Raw genomic sequence first — 22319 nt, forward strand, 5'->3', positions numbered from 1 at the left:
ACATTAAGTTTTGTGTCTATACTGACGTTCAGACGCCCGTCCGTCCATACAGAGGGACACGGAAGAGTACTAAGACTCCGATTACTCAGGTGAATCAAAAATGGGTTTTTCTTCTGTACCAAAACATGACCTGAATAACATGTGACGAGGTAGATATGAAAGGTAGACTTACCCATAACAGTAACTTCACAGAACATAATGTGATAGTTGGGGCCAAAGCCGGCCTGCTCTAGCTTCTCAAGACGAATATATTGCCCAGTGACATCTGTGTCGCATCTGACGTCGTACGTATCTGCACATGCAAACAAAGCAATAGTCGTTTAGGTCTTTCTTCTCTGCTCACGTCTTGTCACATGCAAACAAAGCAATAGTCGTTTAGGTCTTTCTTCTCTGCTCACGTCTTGTCACATGCAAACAAAGCAATAGTCGTTCAGGTCTTTCTTCTCTGCTCACGTCTTGTCACATGCAAACAAAGCAATAGTCGTTTAGGTCTTTCTTCTCTGCTCACGTCTTGTCACATGCAAACAAAGCAATAGTCGTTTAGGTCTTTCTTCTCTGCTCACGTCTTGTCACATGCAAACAAAGCAATAGTCGTTTAGGTCTTTCTTCTCTGCTCACGTCTTGTCACATGCAAACAAAGCAATAGTCGTTTAGGTCTTTCTTCTCTGCTCGCGTCTTGTCACATGCAAACAAAGCAATAGTCGTTTAGGTCTTTCTTCTCTGCTCGCGTCTTGTCACATGCAAACAAAGCAATAGTCGTTTAGGTCTTTCTTCTCTGCTCACGTCTTGTCACATGCAAACAAAGCAATAGTCGTTTAGGTCTTTCTTCTCTGCTCACGTCTTGTCACATGCAAACAAAGCAATAGTCGTTTAGGTCTTTCTTCTCTGCTCACGTCTTGTCACATGCAAACAAAGCAATAGTCGTTTAGGTCTTTCTTCTCTGCTCACGTCTTGTCACATGCAAACAAAGCAATAGTCGTTCAGGTCTTTCTTCTCTGCTCACGTCTTGTCACATGCAAACAAAGCAATAGTCGTTTAGGTCTTTCTTCTCTGCTCACGTCTTGTCACATGCAAACAAAGCAATAGTCGTTTAGGTCTTTCTTCTCTGCTCACGTCTTGTCACATGCAAACAAAGCAATAGTCGTTTAGGTCTTTCTTCTCTGCTCGCGTCTTGTCACATGCAAACAAAGCAATAGTCGTTTAGGTCTTTCTTCTCTGCTCACGTCTTGTCACATGCAAACAAAGCAATAGTCGTTTAGGTCTTTCTTCTCTGCTCGCGTCTTGTCACATGCAAACAAAGCAATAGTCGTTTAGGTCTTTCTTCTCTGCTCACGTCTTGTCACATGCAAACAAAGCAATAGTCGTTTAGGTCTTTCTTCTCTGCTCACGTCTTGTCACATGCAAACAAAGCAATAGTCGTTTAGGTCTTTCTTCTCTGCTCACGTCTTGTCACATGCAAACAAAGCAATAGTCGTTTAGGTCTTTCTTCTCTGCTCACGTCTTGTCACATGCAAACAAAGCAATAGTCGTTTAGGTCTTTCTTCTCTGCTCACGTCTTGTCACATGCAAACAAAGCAATAGTCGTTTAGGTCTTTCTTCTCTGCTCACGTCTTGTCACATGCAAACAAAGCAATAGTCGTTTAGGTCTTTCTTCTCTGCTCACGTCTTGTCACATGCAAACAAAGCAATAGTCGTTTAGGTCTTTCTTCTCTGCTCACGTCTTGTCACATGCAAACAAAGCAATAGTCGTTTAGGTCTTTCTTCTCTGCTCGCGTCTTGTCACATGCAAACAAAGCAATAGTCGTTTAGGTCTTTCTTCTCTGCTCACGTCTTGTCACATGCAAACAAAGCAATAGTCGTTTAGGTCTTTCTTCTCTGCTCGCGTCTTGTCACATGCAAACAAAGCAATAGTCGTTTAGGTCTTTCTTCTCTGCTCGCGTCTTGTCACATGCAAACAAAGCAATAGTCGTTTAGGTCTTTCTTCTCTGCTCGCGTCTTGTCACATGCAAACAAAGCAATAGTCGTTTAGGTCTTTCTTCTCTGCTCACGTCTTGTCACATGCAAACAAAGCAATAGTCGTTTAGGTCTTTCTTCTCTGCTCACGTCTTGTCACATGCAAACAAAGCAATAGTCGTTTAGGTCTTTCTTCTCTGCTCGCGTCTTGTCACATGCAAACAAAGGAATAGTCGTTTAGGTCTTTCTTCTCTGCTCACGTCTTGTCACATGCAAACAAAGCAATAGTCGTTTAGGTCTTTCTTCTCTGCTCACGTCTTGTCACATGCAAACAAAGCAATAGTCGTTTAGGTCTTTCTTCTCTGCTCGCGTCTTGTCACATGCAAACAAAGCAATAGTCGTTTAGGTCTTTCTTCTCTGCTCACGTCTTGTCACATGCAAACAAAGCAATAGTCGTTTAGGTCTTTCTTCTCTGCTCACGTCTTGTCACATGCAAACAAAGCAATAGTCGTTTAGGTCTTTCTTCTCTGCTCACTTCTTAGTCGATTGCTTCTGTCTGCTTTACAGGATAAACGTGTACGCACAAGACAGTAGGGCCACCGTACAGGTGTGTATAAGATAGTAGGGTCACAGTACAGGTGTGTATAAGATAGTAGGGCCACAGTACAGGTGTGTATAAGATAGTAGGGTCACAGTACAGGTGTGTATAAGATAGTAGGGTCACAGTACAGGTGTGTATAAGATAGTAGGGTCACAGTACAGGTGTGTATAAGATTGTAGGGTCACCGTACAGGTGTGTATAAGATAGTAGGGCCACAGTACAGGTGTGTATAAGATAGTAGGGCCACAGTATAGGTGTGTATGAGATAGTAAGAATTCATCATTTTCACGAGTTTTCATTCACAAGCACCTAGGAAATGAATCTCATGTTCCCCAGGCAATAAATCCCCGGTTACCATAGTTGCAGGAAGCAGGTAATACATGGATAATCAAAAGCAAACCCAATAGAAACGCTCCGGGATTCTTCGGCTCTTTTCATTGGTGTTTCCCCAGACCTAAACAGACGACACGACACTGCTTTGCAAAGTTCCAAAAACGAACTGGCAAACTGGCAAAAGTAAACAAAAAACAAAACTACTTCATGAAAGGTCATACATTCATCAAAAACAAATGAAACCTAGCGATATGTTTTGTCTTCTTACAGAGTCATGGAGTGCGTGTATCTGTGTTTCGATACACAGACGTTCGGAGAAACACGAACGTCAAGTTCAAGTAAACCGACCCCTGACACACACATTTTGACCCGTGCACAAGACGTTGTATCGATAAACGAAGCACAAACATAAGAAACAATACTAAAAGCAAAGAAAATAGCAACAAGATATGCAAACATCTAACAAAGCCAAGCAAGCGGAATGACAGGTCTAATGAAAAACAAAGGGGTACTGAGTCGGAAACAAGATCGCGATTCTTTCCTTCGCTGCACGACGCAAATCTTCTGTGACCTTTGACCAAACGTAGCTTCCACATTCGATCACTCAGCTTAATATTTACAACAGAAAGCCGAGGGGGTGGAATACCGAGATGAACCTACAGAACTGTACATCCTCAAACCTGACATATTCATCCCAACATTTAATGAACTCAAAAACACAGAAAGTCGCTTTCACACGCCAGCCTTGGTCAATTAATATGAAACAAAAGACGATATGCTCCCCCTCGGACCGACAAAAAAGCTGGTCTGTCAACAACCCATCATGATCAAACATCTTATATTGTCAGTAAGTACTGGTGTCACATGACTGATGTGAACCAGTTGATTGGCTTATGGCGATGCGCTAAAACTCTTAAAACTCTTGGAGTGCGCTAACTTTTCCACAGAGCGTATTCTTCCGCCCTTTGCCTTAGCGAGACTGTACTCTCATCCTCAGAATTAATTAATGACATGTAGCTTATATTCTCCACAATACCAAAATACCATAAATTTCCTGCTTCTCAATTAAAGCAGAAGTGGTTTTTTTCTGACAGATTGCATGTGCCTGTGCCACAGTTGCCACTGATCTAAAAATAGAACCCGCTGTGTCTAATTTTTCAGTTTCGACTTGTGAAGAATCTTCTCATAATTATGCCGTAGCTTATTATCCACATTACCAAATGATGAGTTAGTATACAATTCCCAGCAGCTAACAGAAAACACAAGTGTTATTCCGATAACGAACCAGCTAGATCAGCATTTGGAATATATACGTAGCAGACTAGATTACACTGAAGTACGACTGCATAAGTTCAGTAAATGAATGGTTCCCGAATTATTATTTCAAGGCAAGAACAATCGGAATGGAAAACGTGTAGGGTTTAGAACGTCTGTACCATATATAAGACTTATTACCAGCCTGCCTCATGCGTGCAGACTCAGTGCAACGTGACGAGCAATTTTTGTTTTTGGAATGCCGCAGTGGGTCGATTGCCCTAGCCTAGCAGACGACATAAACCCCGCTCAGCAAACTAACATGTTGGGCAAATGTGAACGAAAAAACGATGGGGATATAATACGTGTAGGGTTCAGAGCATTCTTACCGTTCATATTTAGTACCAGACTCCCCGATGAGTGAAGATACCACACGAGAAACATGCCACATATATTTTGAAAATGTGCTAACCGTCGACCTTGGGGGTTAGCCAAACAAGTTCAAGGGGAGTCACTCTGCACAGTCAATCCGTCGAAGCTCGACTTGAGATTTCGAATCGCAAATAACTAAGAACACAGTCCTTTCTCCGAGTTCAAATGAGGTCTCTCTGAAAGATCATCCCTGTTTAGCTTAACGCTACACTGGAATTTGCCAACAGAAATTAAAACAAGAGTTTGCGTGTGATGAAAGCACGACACACTTGAGACAGCCCACCCAAAAGTAGATCTTCTACGACCTGACCACACAGTTATGCCTATTCAAATGCGCGTAGCAAAATGTGCGTGTTGTATCTTCTTTTTTCTCTGGCGGTACTGACAATATCGTTATTGAAACAATCTCAGTGCACTAGGGGATTTATAGAGCAAATCTCGAAAATAATTATTGAACTCAGCGCTATGCGCTTCGTTCAATAATGAATTTTCTCGATTTGCTCTATAAATCCCTTAGTGCACTGGGATGTCTCAATAACTTAAATAATAACTGGATATTTTTAAGTACCTAACCCTATGGCTCTAGGCCTTTTACAGAATGCCGTGTGATGTGGATTTTTTTTTTTTTTGGGGGGGGGGGGGGGGGCCAGTAGATCGCTGCCATTTCGGCGCATATTCACCTTTCAATGGCCTATTATTCCAAGTCACACGGGTGTAGCCGTGTGGCAATTTCACGTACTGTTGTCCCTCTCTTTTACTCCCTGTCTATTATCTTCCCCTGACCCAAGTTGTGTCTCCCGCTAGGATTATTGTGTGTTGTAGCTAATTTTAGGTGTGTAGGGAGGCTGGTTTCTTATTGGTTGATTGTTTGAACGGGTGCGCGCGTGAGCCTCAGAATGATAGCGTGGGCTAGGACAGTACCCGGGGTGATTTCGAAGTGAGAGGACGTGTGTCAGTGTGCGTATCAGCTTGGATTTGTGCAGTTTAACTTTTGATTGAACGATTACTGTGTTAATGTAAGGAGTGTTGTTGAGCCATTATAACGTTTATTTTGGCGAAGGAGTGATTCGAGGATTGTTTAGAGAGACTTTGTGTGTGTGTTCAGTTGAACAAACGTTTTAGAGCTGGTTTTATATCAGCGAGGTGACTTTCGAGCGGGATCGTAATTCGAGTTCCGACGAGTTGTGTGCGGCTGTATCTTGAGGAAGGAACTGTAAGTAGATATTGTTTCTTTGGTATTATTGTATTTGCTATGTTTAATCAGTTCTATGATGTGTTCTGAGTGTATGATTGATGCTATGGCGTGTATGTAATTGTATGTATGCATGTATGTGTGTCAGCCATTTTGTTTCCCGCGACAGCTGAGCGTCTTTGTTCACGACGTAGCGTGCCTTGTGACGTCATAGCTAGAGTAACCTCCCCTTAGTAACTTAGTAGTATGGACCTTGAAATTATCGGCCCTCGTCACGCTTCAATGCGTGCAGACGTCACGTGTCCCCGGAAATCTATTGTGTTGTAAAGGATAATAGGTCCTGTCTCCCAATCGCTCTTTCTTCTACCCCCTTCCCCTCTGTTCACTTGATATAGTAGCTTTATTGTGGAATGTATGTATGGTTAGGATGCATTGGTATGAATGGTGCGTTTTTACTTGTTATGCCATGTACTTATATTATGTTTTCTTTTCTTTTCATGTGTCATCAGACACTGCTCTCTGATGTGCCTTCTGGTGTACGTTAATTAAAAGTCACGTTATCGCAACCTCTGTATTGGCGTCTCATTTATGCTTCCTGGCCTATTTCCCCCTTCCACTCCACCCTATCACACGGGTATTTGGTGGACATTTTTATCTTAAGCGAAAGACACAGACATGTTATCTTAAGCCTAAACAATTTTGCCAGGAAAGACCCTTTTGTCAATCGTGGGATCTTTAACGTGCACACCCCAATGTAGTGTACACGAAGGGACCTCGGTTTTTCGTCTCATCCGAAAGACTAGCACTTGAACCCACCACCTAGGTTAGGAAAGGGGGAAGAAAATTGCTAACGCCCTGACCCAGGGTCGAACTCGCAACCTCTCGCTTCCGAGGCAAGTGCGCTTACCACTCGGCCACCCAGACGAAAAAAAGAACAGGGCCGGAATGCTATGTTAATTATGAGCAGTTTTTCCACACCCATTAAAAACATATGACACTACCAGCGTCAACCAGGCCCGAGAACTGGCGCACCTGCGGTGTTGGTCAGGTTAACCTGAGCACCCTCAAAGTCGCATTCGTTAAGTGAATGACACTCCGCTGTGTGATCCCAGCCTTCCCATAGGAACCATAGGACTTCCACTCTGGGCAGGAGCCCGAAAAACCCAGATGACCCTGATGGGATTCGAACGATTGTGTACGAAAATTAATACTAAGGCCACAGTAACGTGTGCACGAGAGTAAGGACACAGTTCAAGAGATTAGTCAGGGCACAGTACAGTAGTGCACGAGATTGATACGACACAGGACAGGTGTGCACGAGATTGATAGGGCACAGTACAGTAGTGCACGAGATTAATAGGACACAGGACAGGTGTGCACGAGATTGATAGGGCACAGTACAGTAGTGCACGAGATTGATACGACACAGGACAGGTGTGCACGAGATTGATAGGACACAGTACAGTAGTGCACGAGATTAATAGGACACAGGACAGGTGTGCACGAGATTGATAGGACACAGTACAGTAGTGCACGAGATTGATAGGACACAGGACAGGTGTGCACAAGATTGATAGGACACAGGACAGGTGTGCACGAGATTGATAGGACACAGGACAGGTATGCACGAGATTGATAGGACACAGTACAGTAGTGCACGAGATCGATAGGACACAGGACAGGTGTGCACGAGATTGATAGGACACAGGACAGGTGTGCACGAGATTGATAGGACACAGGACAGGTGTGCACGAGATTGATAGGACACAGTACAGTAGTGCACGAGATTGATAGGACACAGTACAGTAGTGCACGAGATTGATAGGACACAGTACAGTAGTGCACGAGATTGATAGGACACAGGACAGGTGTGCACGAGATTGATAGGACACAGTACAGTAGTGCACGAGATTGATAGGACACAGGACAGGTGTGCACGAGATTGATAGGACACAGTACAGTAGTGCACGAGATTGATAGGACACAGGACAGGTGTGCACGAGATTGATAGGACACAGTACCGTAGTGCACGAGATTGATAGGACACAGGACAGGTGTGCACGAGATTGATAGGACACAGTACCGTAGTGCACGAGATTGATAGGACACAGGACAGGTGTGCACGAGATTGATAGGACACAGTACAGTAGTGCACGAGATTGATAGGACACAGGACAGGTGTGCACGAGATTGATAGGACACAGGACAGGTGTGCACGAGATTGATAGGACACAGTACAGTAGTGCACGAGATTGATAGGACACAGGACAGGTGTGCACGAGATTGATAGGACACAGGACAAGTGTGCACGAGATTGATAGGACACAGTACAGTAGTGCACGAGATTGATAGGACACAGGACAGGTGTGCACGAGATTGATAGGACACAGGACAGGTGTGCACGAGATTGATAGGACACAGGACAGGTGTGCACAAGATTGATAGGACACAGGACAGTAGTGCACAAGATTGATAGGACACAGGACAGGTGTGCACGAGATTGATAGGACACAGGACAGGTGTGCACGAGATTGATAGGACACAGGACAGGTGTGCACGAGATTGATAGGACACAGGACAGGTGTGCACGAGATTGATAGGACACAGTACAGTAGTGCACGAGATTGATAGGACACAGGACAGGTGTGCACGAGATTGATAGGACACAGGACAGGTGTGCACGAGATTGATAGGACACAGGACAGGTGTGCACGAGATTGATAGGACACAGGACAGGTGTGCACGAGATTGATAGGACACAGGACAGGTGTGCACGAGCTTGATAGGACACAGTACAGTAGTGCACGAGATTGATAGGACACAGGACAGGTGTGCACGAGATTGATAGGACACAGGACAGTAGTGCACGAGATTGATAGGACACAGGACAGGTGTGCACGAGATTGATAGGACACAGGACAGGTGTGCACGAGATTGATAGGACACAGTACAGTAGTGCACGAGATTGATAGGACACAGGACAGGTGTGCACGAGATTGATAGGACACAGGACAGTAGTGCAAGAGATTGATAGGACACAGGACAGGTGTGCACGAGATTGATAGGACACAGTACAGTAGTGCACGAGATTGATAGGACACAGGACAGGTGTGCACGAGATTGATAGGACACAGGACAGGTGTGCACGAGATTGATAGGAGACAGGACAGGTGTGCACGAGATTGATAGGACACAGGACAGGTGTGCACGAGATTGATAGGACACAGTACAGTAGTGCACGAGATTGATAGGACACAGGACAGGTGTGCACGAGATTGATAGGACACAGTACAGTAGTGCACGAGATTGATAGGACACAGGACAGGTGTGCACGAGATTGATAGGACACAGGACAGGTGTGCACGAGGTTGATAGGACACAGGACAGGTGTGCACAAGATAGCAAGGACACAGCACAGGTGTGCACAAGATAGTAAGGACACAGCACAGGTGTGCACAAGATAGTAAGGCCAAATACTATGGAACACCAAAACTAACTTAGATTGGTTCTCTGAACAATACCAGTAGAATTTGGTCCAATGAGAGCCTGAGATACCCAGTAGATTTTTACCGAGCAGAAAGCTCCGTCATTGGCTAATCAAATAGAGTAGAAAATGCCCCCATCTACGCCAAAACTGACATTAACTCGGTAGAATCTACCCGGTATATTTTTGAAATCTACCGGGTATTTCTGCATTGGATTGGCTAGAGAGAGAGAGAGAGAGAGAGAGAGAGAGAGAGAGAGAGAGAGAGAGAGAGAGAGAGAGTTGACAAACAGAGAAACAGAGTGAGAGAATGGCAGGGGTAGGTGGGGAGTGGGAGCTCAGTGTTCAAGCAAGTCAGCTGGGGTTTCTTTGCTTGCTGTCGGCCTGTACACAGAAGATCTCCTCTCCTACACATACTACAAGGAAGGAAGGAGGCCGATTCCTGAGGGGCCTTTCGACCTCGCCGGCAAACGTCACATTCCTACCGTACACACCTTGGCAAGCAAATCAACGGCTATGATCGCATCAAGCATACATTAAACTATTGGACAGTGACATATTCAGGGAATACATTAACGGAAAAAATGAGTTTCAATGAAGAAAAAAAAACGGGGCTCCAGGAGGCCGGGCAGGTCATCTGGTGGGGTTTAGGGGCAGGGCCAATTGGTGGGGATTGGGGGCAGGTCATCTGGTGGGGTTTAGGGGCAGGGCCAATTGGTGGGGTTTAGGGGCAGGTCATCTGGTGGGGTTTAGGGGCAGGGCCAATTGGTGGGGTTTAGGGGCAGGGCCAATTGGTGGGGTTTAGGGGCAGGGCCAATTGGTGGGGTTTAGGGGCAGGGCCAATTGGTGGGGTTTAGGGGCAGGGCCAATTGGTGGGGTTTAGGGGCAGGGCCAATTGGTGGGGTTTAGGGGCAGGGCCAATTGGTGGGGTTTAGGGGCAGGGCCAATTGGTGGGGTTTAGGGGCAGGGCCAATTGGTGGGGTTTAGGGGCAGGGCCAATTGGTGGGGTTTAGGGGCAGGGCCAATTGGTGGGGTTTAGGGGCAGGGCCAATTGGTGGGGTTTAGGGGCAGGGCCAATTGGTGGGGTTTAGGGGCAGGGCCAATTGGTGGGGTTTAGGGGCAGGGCCAATTGGTGGGGTTTAGGGGCAGGGCCAATTGGTGGGGTTTAGGGGCAGGGCCAATTGGTGGGGATTGGGGGCAATGTTGGCCTTGTAAATCTAAATCTTACCCCCTCTGCTTAAAGGCACAGTGCAGCTCACAGCCTTCGTTTTGCGTTTTTGTTGCAGGTGAGTGCATTTACAGTTCAAAAATCCTCCTATGGTAGTAAAACAAACCCAAAACTACCCAACGACGACATCTGTGAAGCTCGACAGTTGGCTTGTTCACGCGAGTGCATAAATTAACCTAGTTATTACGTGGTGTTTGGTCGGAGTTCGATTCAACTGAGTGATTCCGGCCTCCATTTTGTTTTACACAAACTCATGATGATGTCTGACATAGTTTGCTACTAGTGACGTGTCTTTTTGTGCATGATGTGGTGACCTGATCTAAATTTAGATCCAAAAATAGGTCAAGACCAGCCGGGACAGTGTCCGAAATTAATTCGTAAAAAAATCGCAGTTCTTGGACTCTTTGGGTGCAAGTCAATGAAACTCGGTAGTTCTTCTAACGGATAGCTGCCTGAGGTATGACAAGTTCAGTACCTTTAAAGATGAATTGTGCATGTAAAGAAAAACACTTTTTGTCACTCTGACCTTGGTTCAATTTTTTTTTTTTTTTTTTTTTTTTTGGGGGGGGGGGGGGAATTGGATTGCCTACATATGAATACCAAGTTGACGTTGCTACTGCTGATATTCGGACCGCCAGAAGCCTTTTATTTTATACACGGGCGTATGTGCGTGCGTGCGTGTATTCCCCCCCCCCCCCCCTCCTTTTTATATTTAGTCAAGTTTTGACTAAATATTTTAACATCGAGGGGGAATCGAAACGAGGGTCGTGGTGTATGTGTGTGCGTGTGTGCGTGCGTGCGTGTAGAGCGATTCAGACCAAACTATTGGACCGATCTTTATGAAATTTGACATGAGAGTTCCTGGGATTGATATCCCCATACGTTTTTTTCATTTTTTTGATAAATGTCTTTGATGACGTCATATCCGGCTTTTCGTGAAAGTTGAGGCGGCACTGTCACGCTCTCATTTTTCAACCAAATTGGTTGAAATTTTGGTCAAGTAATCTTCGACGAAGCCCGGGGTTCGGTATTGCATTTCAGCTTGGTGGCTTAAAAATTAATTAATGACTTTGGTCATTAAAAATCTGAAAATTGTAAAAAAAAATAACAATTTATAAAACGATCCAAATTTACGTTTATCTTATTCTCCATCATTTGCTGATTCCAAAAACATATAAATATGTTATATTCGGATTAAAAACAAGCTCTGAAAATTAAATATATAAAAATTATTATCAAAATTAAATTGTCCAAATCAATTTAAAAACACTTTCATCTTATTCCTTGTCGGTTCCTGATTCCAAAAACATATAGATATGATATGTTTGGATTAAAAACACGCTCAGAAAGTTAAAACAAAGAGAGGTACAGAAAAGCGTGCTATCCTTCTTAGCGCAACTACTACCCCGCTCTTCTTGTCAATTTCACTGCCTTTGCCATGAGCGGTGGCCTGACGATGCTACGAGTAAAATGGCATTGCGTTTCATTCTGTGAGTTCGACAGCTACTTGACTAAATATTGTATTTTCGCCTTACGCGACTTGTTTTTTTTTGCCTTTCCCCTTTCTCCCCCCCCCCCCCCCCCCCCCCCCCCCTTTATGAGTGTGTATTACTTTTAGTCGGTATGCCTGTGCCCTTGACATCATCCAACCACTTCTCTCCCCTTTCATTCATTTCCGTTCCTAGAGTTCCTTCCCCTTTTTGCGTGTTTCCCCTCCATTTTCTTTCAAACCTTGTTCGTTCCGTGTTGCGTCTGCTTTTTGTTGTCTTTTGTGTTCTTGTTTTTCCTGATAAAGCTCCCAGAAGCGAAAATTCGTAATCGTCTTGTGTCGTCTTTGTATCGGTGAGTACAGTAATCCTTTGTTTTTTAACTTTGTTCATCTTACCACAGTCACTTCGTTGTTTAGATTTTCTTTTATCTGTATATATATACGACTTGTGTCTGTGTGTGTGTGTCTGTGTGTGTGAGTTCGCGATGCACGGCCAAAGTTCTCGATGGATCTGCTTCAAATTTGGTGGGCATATTCAGGTAGACCCGGTACAGGACACAACCTGGTCGATATGTCAACACGTGCTCTCAGCGCGCAGCGCTGAACCGATTTTGGTTCCACCTCAGCTATTTTGGTTCCACCTCAGCTACCCGGGCCCCCATACCGACACACCAAAGCCAAAGTTCTCGGTGGATCTTTTTCAAATTTGGACACCGTATTCAGCTACACCCCGGACACAATATCATCGATGAGATATTTCAACACGTGCTCTCAGCGCGCAGCGCTGAACCGAATTTGGTTTTTGTGTTCATTTCACCATTATAAGTAACTCTTCCTTATCTTCTCATCTTCTCCATGTTTTCAGCGTTTACCTCCCTTCCTTCGTATGGTGCACTTTTGAATGAAGGGGGCATCTTCGGATATTCCCGGCGTTCTGTTACTATTTTTAGAAGGTCACCGCAGTGTCCAGAACGTAAATTGGACCCGTAAATTATCCTCACTGTAAAAGTGCAAAGGTCGAATCAATTAATAGCCACGCGAAAAATACACTGTCATCTATCTCTCTATAGATACGGCTTCTCTGTGTTTGTGTGTGTGTGTGTGTGTGTGTGTGTGTGTGTGTGTGTGTGTGTGTGTGTCTCTATGTGAGCAACACCTGTGCATTGTTCAGTTCTGTTTGTGATGTGGTCTGGCGGCTTTTGTGTAATTTTATGTACTGGCCTTACTTTGAGAAGCCATAACAGTTCAAAAGGGCTTAGAGATAAGCTCTAACTTGCTCAGTCCTGTTTGAGTGGAGTTCGCCTCCAAAGGTGATTAACACGGTTACATTCGTCGACAAGGATGGGACTCGATATGGTCAGGAATGGCATTATGGCCACTGAATCATTTTCGTGCTGTTCCCATTCCACGAATCTGGGAGGGACCTAAGCTTGGCGGGTCCATTGTTCGGACCCGGCGAAGCCGGCGTACGGCTCTAAGTACTTCTTCCCGGCGAAGCGGGTATTCATTCTAGTTTCATTATAAATGTAGAGAGCACCGGTGTTACAAGTGGAGATGTCAGGTCGCCCCCCTCCCCCCCCCCCTTTTTTTTTTACGGGTAAACTTTGACAATCAACCTTGCGTGCGTTCTCCAATTGTGTTTGCGTTGTTGTTTGTTTCCACTTACTGTTGGATTCCCAGGCTTTCAATTTGGCGATAAAGTTGTACGGAGGCCAGGTGTAACAGGTTTGCCCATCCATATGTAGTGTAAGAGCCCACAGCTGCTTTATGTCTTTATCTGCAACGGGATAATAACGGTTCTTTGTAGGCCGACATGACCTCGAGACAATACATAATGCAAACTACAGCCTGTTCCAAAAGAAACGCAACCAACCTGTTTGCAAAATCAAAGTGCAACATTTATTTTGCAAATAATATTTCATGGAGTTACATACGTGACGACATAGGGACAACTCAAACACACCACACACAACAAAGTAGACAGCTGTCTGCCGAGCGTTTTTAATTGGTCACCAGTTACTGCCCTCTAATGTGGAGAGGGTGAAATTGACATCGCACGTGAACAGTGCCCACGTGTTTGTGAATGGATCAAGTTTCAACTGAGCTGGCAATACAGTAGAAAATAGCAGTGATTTCTTCAGCTGGACTGACGGCAGAATGCATCGTTTGTCTAAAAATGAAAGAGAGCGTGCTATTGGCATGCTTGCCGCTGGCCAAACGGCCCAAGCAGTCAGTCAGGTCATGAATGTTCACAAATCCACCATTTCTCGTCTAGTCATTCGGTTGAGGGTGACAGGTAGCACAGACTGGTGACCAATTAAAAACGCTCGGCAGACAGCTGTCTGATTTGTTGTGTGTGGTGTGTTTGAGTTGTCCCTATGTCGTCACGTATGTAACTCCATGAAATATTATTTGCAAAATAAATTTTGCACTTTTGTTGTGTGTCTGTGTGTGTCGTGTGTTTGAGTTGTCCCTATGTCGTCACGTATGTAACTTCATAAAATATTATTTGCAAAATAAATTTTGCACTTTGATTTTGCAAACAGGTTGGTTGCGTTTCTTTTGGAACAGGCTGTATAAAGCCATGTTCATCTCCACACCTTCATTCCATAGCATTCAAAGTGTCTGATTTGTCACAGCAAATGTTAGATTAATAATGGAAGGGCGTTCGTTCTGAGCAACGCCTTGTTCTCGAGATAGGTGTGACCACATGGCGTCATTTATACTTTCGTCATCGAAGATCTTTCGTATTTCAATCAGTGTCATTTCCCAGTTCTGTGTTCTGCGGTCGTTTTGACTGATTTGACAAGTTGAGAAAACCAATGACAATTTATGTTTGCGAAGCAACTGAATATGACAAGAAAAGAAAGCGTGCAGAAGTATGTTTGGGTCCTGCCAGACATTATGACCAACGATTTCTCCCTTGGAAGTAAATGAAGATGTCTGCTATTCGTCTGCTTTGAAGGTAGGGAGATTTTACAGCGCACACGGTAAAATGCAAGTCGTAATGGACAAGAATGTTGTTATTCTTGCTATTTCGAAGTACTGTACTGTAGATTTGTTCTTGACCATATTTTCGAGTTGTCAGCATTGTGATATTATGGGAAAAACACGTTTGAACGTAAATTCGCAAAGACATTTTGATCATTTGCTCCGGAACTGCAACATCGATTTGACATAACAAAAAATTCTGGCTCGATATGCGGGAACAGTCTAGTAGTGTCATATCTTTAAATGGATTTGGAAGAATTGCTCATAATTTACATAGCACTCCGGCCTTGTATTTTTTTTCGTCACACCCAAAACCGTTATTTGTTTTGGGCGACGCAGCATTATAAGTCTCGCCATCCTCAAGACAACGATATAAAGGAAGCCCCAGCGATGCCTCCATCTGACGTCATATTTTTGGAATGATATGACGTCATGTCTTCATTCTTCTTTTTGATTCTTTTTGCCTTCTTTACTTCTTTAGTTTACAGCACAGCCGTTTTAAGAACTTGATCCTAATGGGACCTGCCATATCAATTCATTTTGTTATTCAATCCTAATGGGACCTGACATATCAATTCATTTTGTTATTCAATCCTAATGGGACCTGACCTATCAATTCATTTTGTTATTCAATCCTAATGGGACCTGACCTATCAATTCATGTTGTTATTCAATCCTAATGGGACCTGACCTATCAATTCATTTTGTTATTCAATCCTAATGGGACCTGACATATCAATTCATTTTGTTATTCAATCCCAATGGGACCTGACATATCAATTCATTTTGTTATTCAATCCCAATGGGACCTGACCTATCAATTCTATTTGTTATTCAATCCCAATGGGACCTGACATATCAATTCATTTTGTTATTCAATCCCAATGGGACCTGACCTATCAATTCATTTTGTTATTCAATCCCAATGGGACCTGACATATCAATTCATTTTGTTATTCAATCCCAATGGGACCTGACATATCAATTCATTTTGTTACTCAATCCCAATGGGACCTGACATATCAATTCATTTTGTTATTCAATCCTAATGCGACCTGACATATTAACTCATTTAGTTATTCAATTCAAAGAATATCCCAGAAAGAAATGTTCCCAACTTCATACTCAACACCCTCCACATTTTGACATAATTAAATAAAAATATTTTTAAAATATAATAATTTTGAAACCACACGAAAACATGTGAACGTTATACTCAACCTATTTTCTTCAATTCTGAGCGTTTAAAAAAGTAATAATATATCCATTTCAAGAAAAGATGAGGAATGCAATGCAATGATTGTTTAATCTGTAAGTTATAAGTTGTTTTGAATGACAAATTTAATGAGCAACGTAATGACCTAACTTTTAAGCCTTCGAGCTTAAATGCAATCCCAAAGTCCTGACCGAGTAAAAGATTGCTTGACTAAAACTTCAATCAATTTGGGTTATGACGTCATTAAACACACTTATCGAAAAAATGAAGAAAAAAATCAGGGGATATCATATCCAGGAACTCTCATGTCAAGTCTCATAAAGATAGGTCCTGCACGTAGTTTTCTCTGAATCGCTCTGCGCACGCACGCACACACACACACACACACACACACACACACACACACACACACACACACACACACACGCACACACATACAAACACATACAAACACATACACCACGACCCTCGTCTTGATTCCCCGTCTATGTTAAAACATTCAATTAAAACTCGACTATCGGATTACAAAAACAAACAAAATGGGAGGGGGGGGGGGGTATAGCGTACCAATTTCAACTTGTCGGCGAACAATGAGAATCTTCCGAACAGTGTAGACGGCCCCCATGTTTACCTCGACCCAAGGCGTGTGGTCGTCGTGGTCGGTGTGCATGCACGTACCGGCAACGGTGGGGGTGGAGATACCGTCCACGAGCAAGCATAGTGGCCGTGATTTGTTGAAGTGGCTGCTGGCCGTCACTGGCTTGTTGTACGCAACGTTTACTGCAAACACGGATACAAACAGAAACTGAAACTGACCTTCATACCACAGGCACCCAACACGAAGTGGGCGGGGTTTATGTCTTGGATGTAACTTGGTTGGGGTGATGAACGATCTTCTCTACTACAGTTATTGTAGTAGTCTTGATAGCACGTAATCAAACCCACAGGCCCCGCCCACTTAGATCCCGCCCATCTCGTGACGAGTGCCTGTGCTTCATACCAACAGGAACAAGAAGAGCAAACGCTCGATTGAGTCACTTTCGCAGTTCTGAATATTATATGAGGCATCATATGGACAGGAAGAAATTGCTATTCACAACACAATGAGTCACGTTCACATAAAATTTGAGCCCGGTCACTTTTATAGTTTCCGAGAAAAGCCCAACGTTAAGTTGTGTGTTGCCGAACAGAAAAGGCTAGTTATCTCCCTTGTTTTTCTGATAACGTTCGTAAAGGCTACAGATGTAAATACTTTGATGTAAAGAATAATCCTACAAAGTTTCAATCACATCCGATGAACTTTGTCAAAGATATAAAATGTCTAATTTTTCCTTTGACGCTGACCTGTGACCTTGAAAAAGGTCAAAGGTCAACGAAACCATCGTTAAAGTGTAGAGGTCATTGGAGGTCACGACTAAACAAAATATGAGCCCGATCGCTTTGATAGTTTCCGAGAAAAGTCCAACGTTAAGGTGGTGTCTACGGCCGGCCGGACAGACTAACACTGACCGATTACATAGAGTCACTTTTTCTCAAGTGACTCAAAAAGTAGTCTAAACGTTTCAGGCGGAGGGAGAGAGGGGTGACTGGAGCAAAAGTGCATTATCTACAAGTAAGTATCAACCATCGTCATCATTTTCACGAGTTTTCATTCACAAACACCTGGGAAATAAATCTCATGTTCCTCATGCAATAAATCCCCAGTTACCATATTTGCAGAAAGCAGGTTATACATGGATAATCAAAAGCAAACCCAATAGAAACGCTCGGGGATTCTTCGGCTCTTTCCATTGGCGTTTCTCCAGACCTAAACAGACGACACGACACTGCTTTGCAAAGTTCCAAAAACGAACTGGCAAACTGGCAAAAGTAAACAAAAACCAAAACTACTTCATGAAAGGTCATAAATTCACCACAAAGAAATGAAACCTAGCGATATGTGTTGTCTTCTTACAAAGTCATGGAGTGCGTGTATCTGTGTTTCGATACACAGACGTTCGGAGAAACACGAACGTGCAGTTCAAGTCAAACCAATTGACCCCTGACACACACATTTTGACCCGTGCACAAGACGTTGTATTGCTAAACGAAGCGCAAATAAGAAATAACAATAAAAGCAAAGAACATAGCAACAAGATATGCAAACATCTAACAAAGCCGAGCAAGCAGAATGACAGGTCTAATGAAAAACAAAGAGGCAATGAGCCAGAAACGAAGATCGCGATTCTTTCCTTCGCTGCACGACGAAATTCTTCTGTGACCTTTGACCCAACGTAGCATTCGATCACTAAGCTTAATATTTACAACTGAAACCCGAGGGGTGGAATACTGAGAGGAACATAGAGAACTGTGCATCCTCAAACCTGACATACACTCTTCAAAAAAAGTTAAGGATCACTTTTTTACAAGCACGCCACACAAAACAGACAAGACCGAATTCTTTCATTTTAAACAAATTATATAATTGAACAACCAAGGAGTAATGACAAACAAAGCAAAGATCGAACGCGGCAGCCACAATTTAGCTAGAGTGTGTCAAACGAGACAACCCTCGAAAATGGAATTCACAACGATGTGAATCAGTGTCAATAACGCGTGTGCCGTCCGTTGTGTACCAGGCATTCAACACATCGTTGGCGCATGGAGTGGATCAGGTTGCATATGAATGCTCTGGGAACTCCATTCCACTCCTGCTGGAGCCATTGCAGCAGTTGACCCAGATTGGCAGGAGGAGGGTGATGTTGCTGTACCCGACGACAAAGCTCGTCCCACTTGTGCTCTATGGGGTTCAGGTCCGGGCTGTTGGCTGGCCACAGAATCCTGTTGACCCTGGCCTGCTGGATGAAGGTGTTTACAGCTGCAGAGCGATGGGGAGGTGCGTTGTCATCCTGAAGAATCGCACGAGGGCCGATCGCTTGGAGGGCTGGAACGACCAGGGGTTGCAGGATCTCATTCTGGTAGCGGACACCGGTCAAGTTGCCCACTACATGGTCCTGAGGTGTCCTTAGACGTGTGCTGATCCCTCCCCAGACCATCACAGAGCCTCCATCAAAACGCTGTCGTTCCCGAACACCGCCTTCTGCGAAGCGCTCTCCGTGACGCCTCCACACTCGGATGCGACCATCAGCAGGTTCCAAGCAAAAGCGGGACTCATCTGTAAACAACACCTGAGCCCACTGCTGACGTTGCCACCTCACATGTTGAGTGCACCAGGCTCGGCGAGCTGCTCGGTGATTAACAGTCAGGGTTGTTCCTCGGACTGGACGCCTTGCATGCACGCAAGCCAAAGTTGTGTAAGCGGTTTCGGATCGTCTGACCACTAACAACAGTGTTGGTGGTAGCTTGTAGGCGTTGCCTAATGTTGTTTGCCGTAGCCATTCTTTGGTGCATGGCCTGCCTCTGAATGAAGCGATCCTCTCTTTGTGTGGTGACTCTGGGCCGACCAAAACGTTGTCGCTCCTGCACTCTTCCAGTTGCGTGGAATCTCTGGTTTAGTCTGATGATGACAGAGGGAGCCACTGCAAGCCTCTGGGCCACTTGCCTGGCAGCAACACCGTCTTGTAGCCATCCTATTGCCCTTCCTCTATCCAAATCGCTCAGTTTTCTTCGTGGGGGCATGTTGCTACTGTGCATAATTGTGTCAGCGTGTCAACCTTTAAACACAAGCTGGTGAGCGATGTTCATAGCCAGGACCCTGTTGTAGCCATTGCATCACAACCTTTTGCCCTGGCATGCGTTCCGCAAATTTCATGGGGCTATAAAAAAAAAACACCCTTTTTCTTCCAAAATGCAGACACTTTTGAGAAGTCCCACAAAGGGAAATAACTCTGCCTGCCAAACAAAATTCTAGGTCAAGACTTATTGTTCATTTGTTAATTCAAACACATTAATCTTTTAATTATTATGTCGATGTTTAATTTTTGGCAATTGTTTTATAATTATACAGATCCGTTTTTTCAACCAATCCTTAACTTTTTTTGAAGAGTATATTTATCTTAACTTTTTATGAACTCAAAAAACAGAAAGTTGCTTTCACACGCCAGCTTTGATTGCAACAACGTGCTGGGGCCCCAAACCATGAGTTATCAAAACGGAACTCGTGTTTCAAAGCATGGCTCCCTGTGTTGATTTGGCACTTATTTTCTCACTACCAAAATGATGACAAAAACGATGTTTGGTGGTTTGTTGTCAGAGCAGCGTTTTTGTCGGTCCTCGGGAGGCATATCGACTTTTGTTTCATATTTATTGACCGCGGCCTTCGCCCTTGGTCAATAAATACGAAACAAAAGACAATGTATCGATTGGAGATTGGATTTCCCTTCTTTGAGTCATGTGACGTCAGAGGCCGACAAAACTTTATAATTTGGCTTTTCAGGTTGACCGAAACTTCAAAGGAACTCAACAAAAAAACGTCATGTGTTTGATTGCATGTGTGTGTGCTGTTCAATGTCAAAACAACAACAAAGTGAGTACATGACGTGTGTTTTGTAGTTCCTTTGAAGTTTCGGTCAACCTGAAACGCCCAAATATGAAGCTTATGTGTTTGATTGCATACATGTGGATTGCATGCATGTGTGTGTGTGCTCGTTCAATCGTCAAAACAACAACAAAGTCATAAGAACCTGAAAGGAATTCGATCGATACATAAATGTTATTTGCGTGTTTGACCAAAATATGACATTTTACACAGATCTCGACAGTCATTGTTCACCTCGACCGCTAGCGCGGTCTCGGAGAACAATGACTGTCTCGATCTGTGTAAAATGTCATATTTTGGTCAAACACGCAAATAACGTATAATATGCTCCCCCTCGGACCGACAAAAAAGCTGGTCTGTCACCAACCCATCAAACATCTTATATTGGCTGCGCGCGATGATATGTGCCCACTTTGGGTTTTTCACACGAGCTGATGAGTGATGTTACTAGAAACTGGAATAGGAATATCTGGAGAAGTAACTTATTATAGTGCGGCAATCATGGGAACGTTGTTGCATATTACAAAACTTCCTAGACTTAAGAAGAATCATGAAGTAGCTGCAGTTGTGTGATAAATGTTAGGTATGGTAAGGGTTAAGGCAAAGAAAAGTTTGCCGTGAGATTGGAACCCGCCTTTACCGGAGCAGCGGTACGGAGCGTTACCGAGTGCACTAACGGGGCTGAATGTCTTTGGAGGTAAACATAGTACATCTATTATTTGATCTATTATTTGAGTGTTACTGAGACTGAGACAGAGAGAATGTATGCAGCAGAACAATCGTTCTCTCTGCAAAGATAAACTTACTCAAGTCGTTTGATCCTTTAGCACTAATATCACATTCATCGCAGCGACAGTCTGGATCATCTGCAAACGAACACAACAATCCCGCCATGAAAAAACATGCCAGCAAGAGCACTTTTCTCAGAGACACAGCAATACAGTCACGATGAAACATACCAACGAGATCACCATTCTCACAAACACAGTCATAATGAAACATACAAGTAAAAGCACCATTCACATAGATACAGCAATACAGTCAAGATGAAACATACAAGTAAGAGCACCATTCACACACACACACACACACACACACACACACACACACACACACACACACACACACACACAGCAATACGGTCACGTTTAAACATACCAACAAGAGCAACATTCACACACACACACACACACACACACACACACACACACAACAATACATTCATGGTGAAACATACCAACAAGAGCAACATTCACACACACACACACACACACACACACACACACACACACACACACACACACACACACACACACACACACACACCAATACAGTCACGATGAAACATACCAACATGATCAACACACACACACACACACACACACACACACACACACACACACACACACAGAGCAATACGGTCACGTTTAAATATACCAACAAGAGCAACATTCACACACACACACACACACACACACACACACACACAGCAATACAGTCACGATGAAACATACCAACATGATCAACATTCACACACACACACACACACACACACACACACACACACACACACAAACACACACACACACAGCAATACAGTCACGATGAAACATACCAACATGATCAACATTCACACACACACACACACACACACACACACACACACACA

General features: G+C 43.9%; 1 protein-coding gene across 2 annotated transcripts in view; it reads right to left on the reverse strand.

The window, feature by feature from the left end:
- LOC138949470 (uncharacterized) overlaps positions 1-22319 on the reverse strand; it is a 105138-nt gene that overhangs the window by 63295 nt on the left and 19524 nt on the right. For both annotated transcript variants that reach the window (XM_070321298.1, XM_070321299.1), the window contains exons 4-7: positions 21457-21516; positions 16741-16953; positions 13633-13743; positions 173-292 (exon numbers count right to left, since the gene is read on the reverse strand). In XM_070321298.1, the coding sequence (XP_070177399.1) occupies positions 173-292; positions 13633-13743; positions 16741-16953; positions 21457-21516 (504 nt within the window). The remainder of the gene's footprint in view (positions 1-172; positions 293-13632; positions 13744-16740; positions 16954-21456; positions 21517-22319) is intronic.

This window comes from Littorina saxatilis, linkage group LG15 (genome assembly GCF_037325665.1).
Source record: "Littorina saxatilis isolate snail1 linkage group LG15, US_GU_Lsax_2.0, whole genome shotgun sequence".
NCBI classification, from domain to species: Eukaryota; Metazoa; Mollusca; class Gastropoda; order Littorinimorpha; family Littorinidae; genus Littorina; species Littorina saxatilis.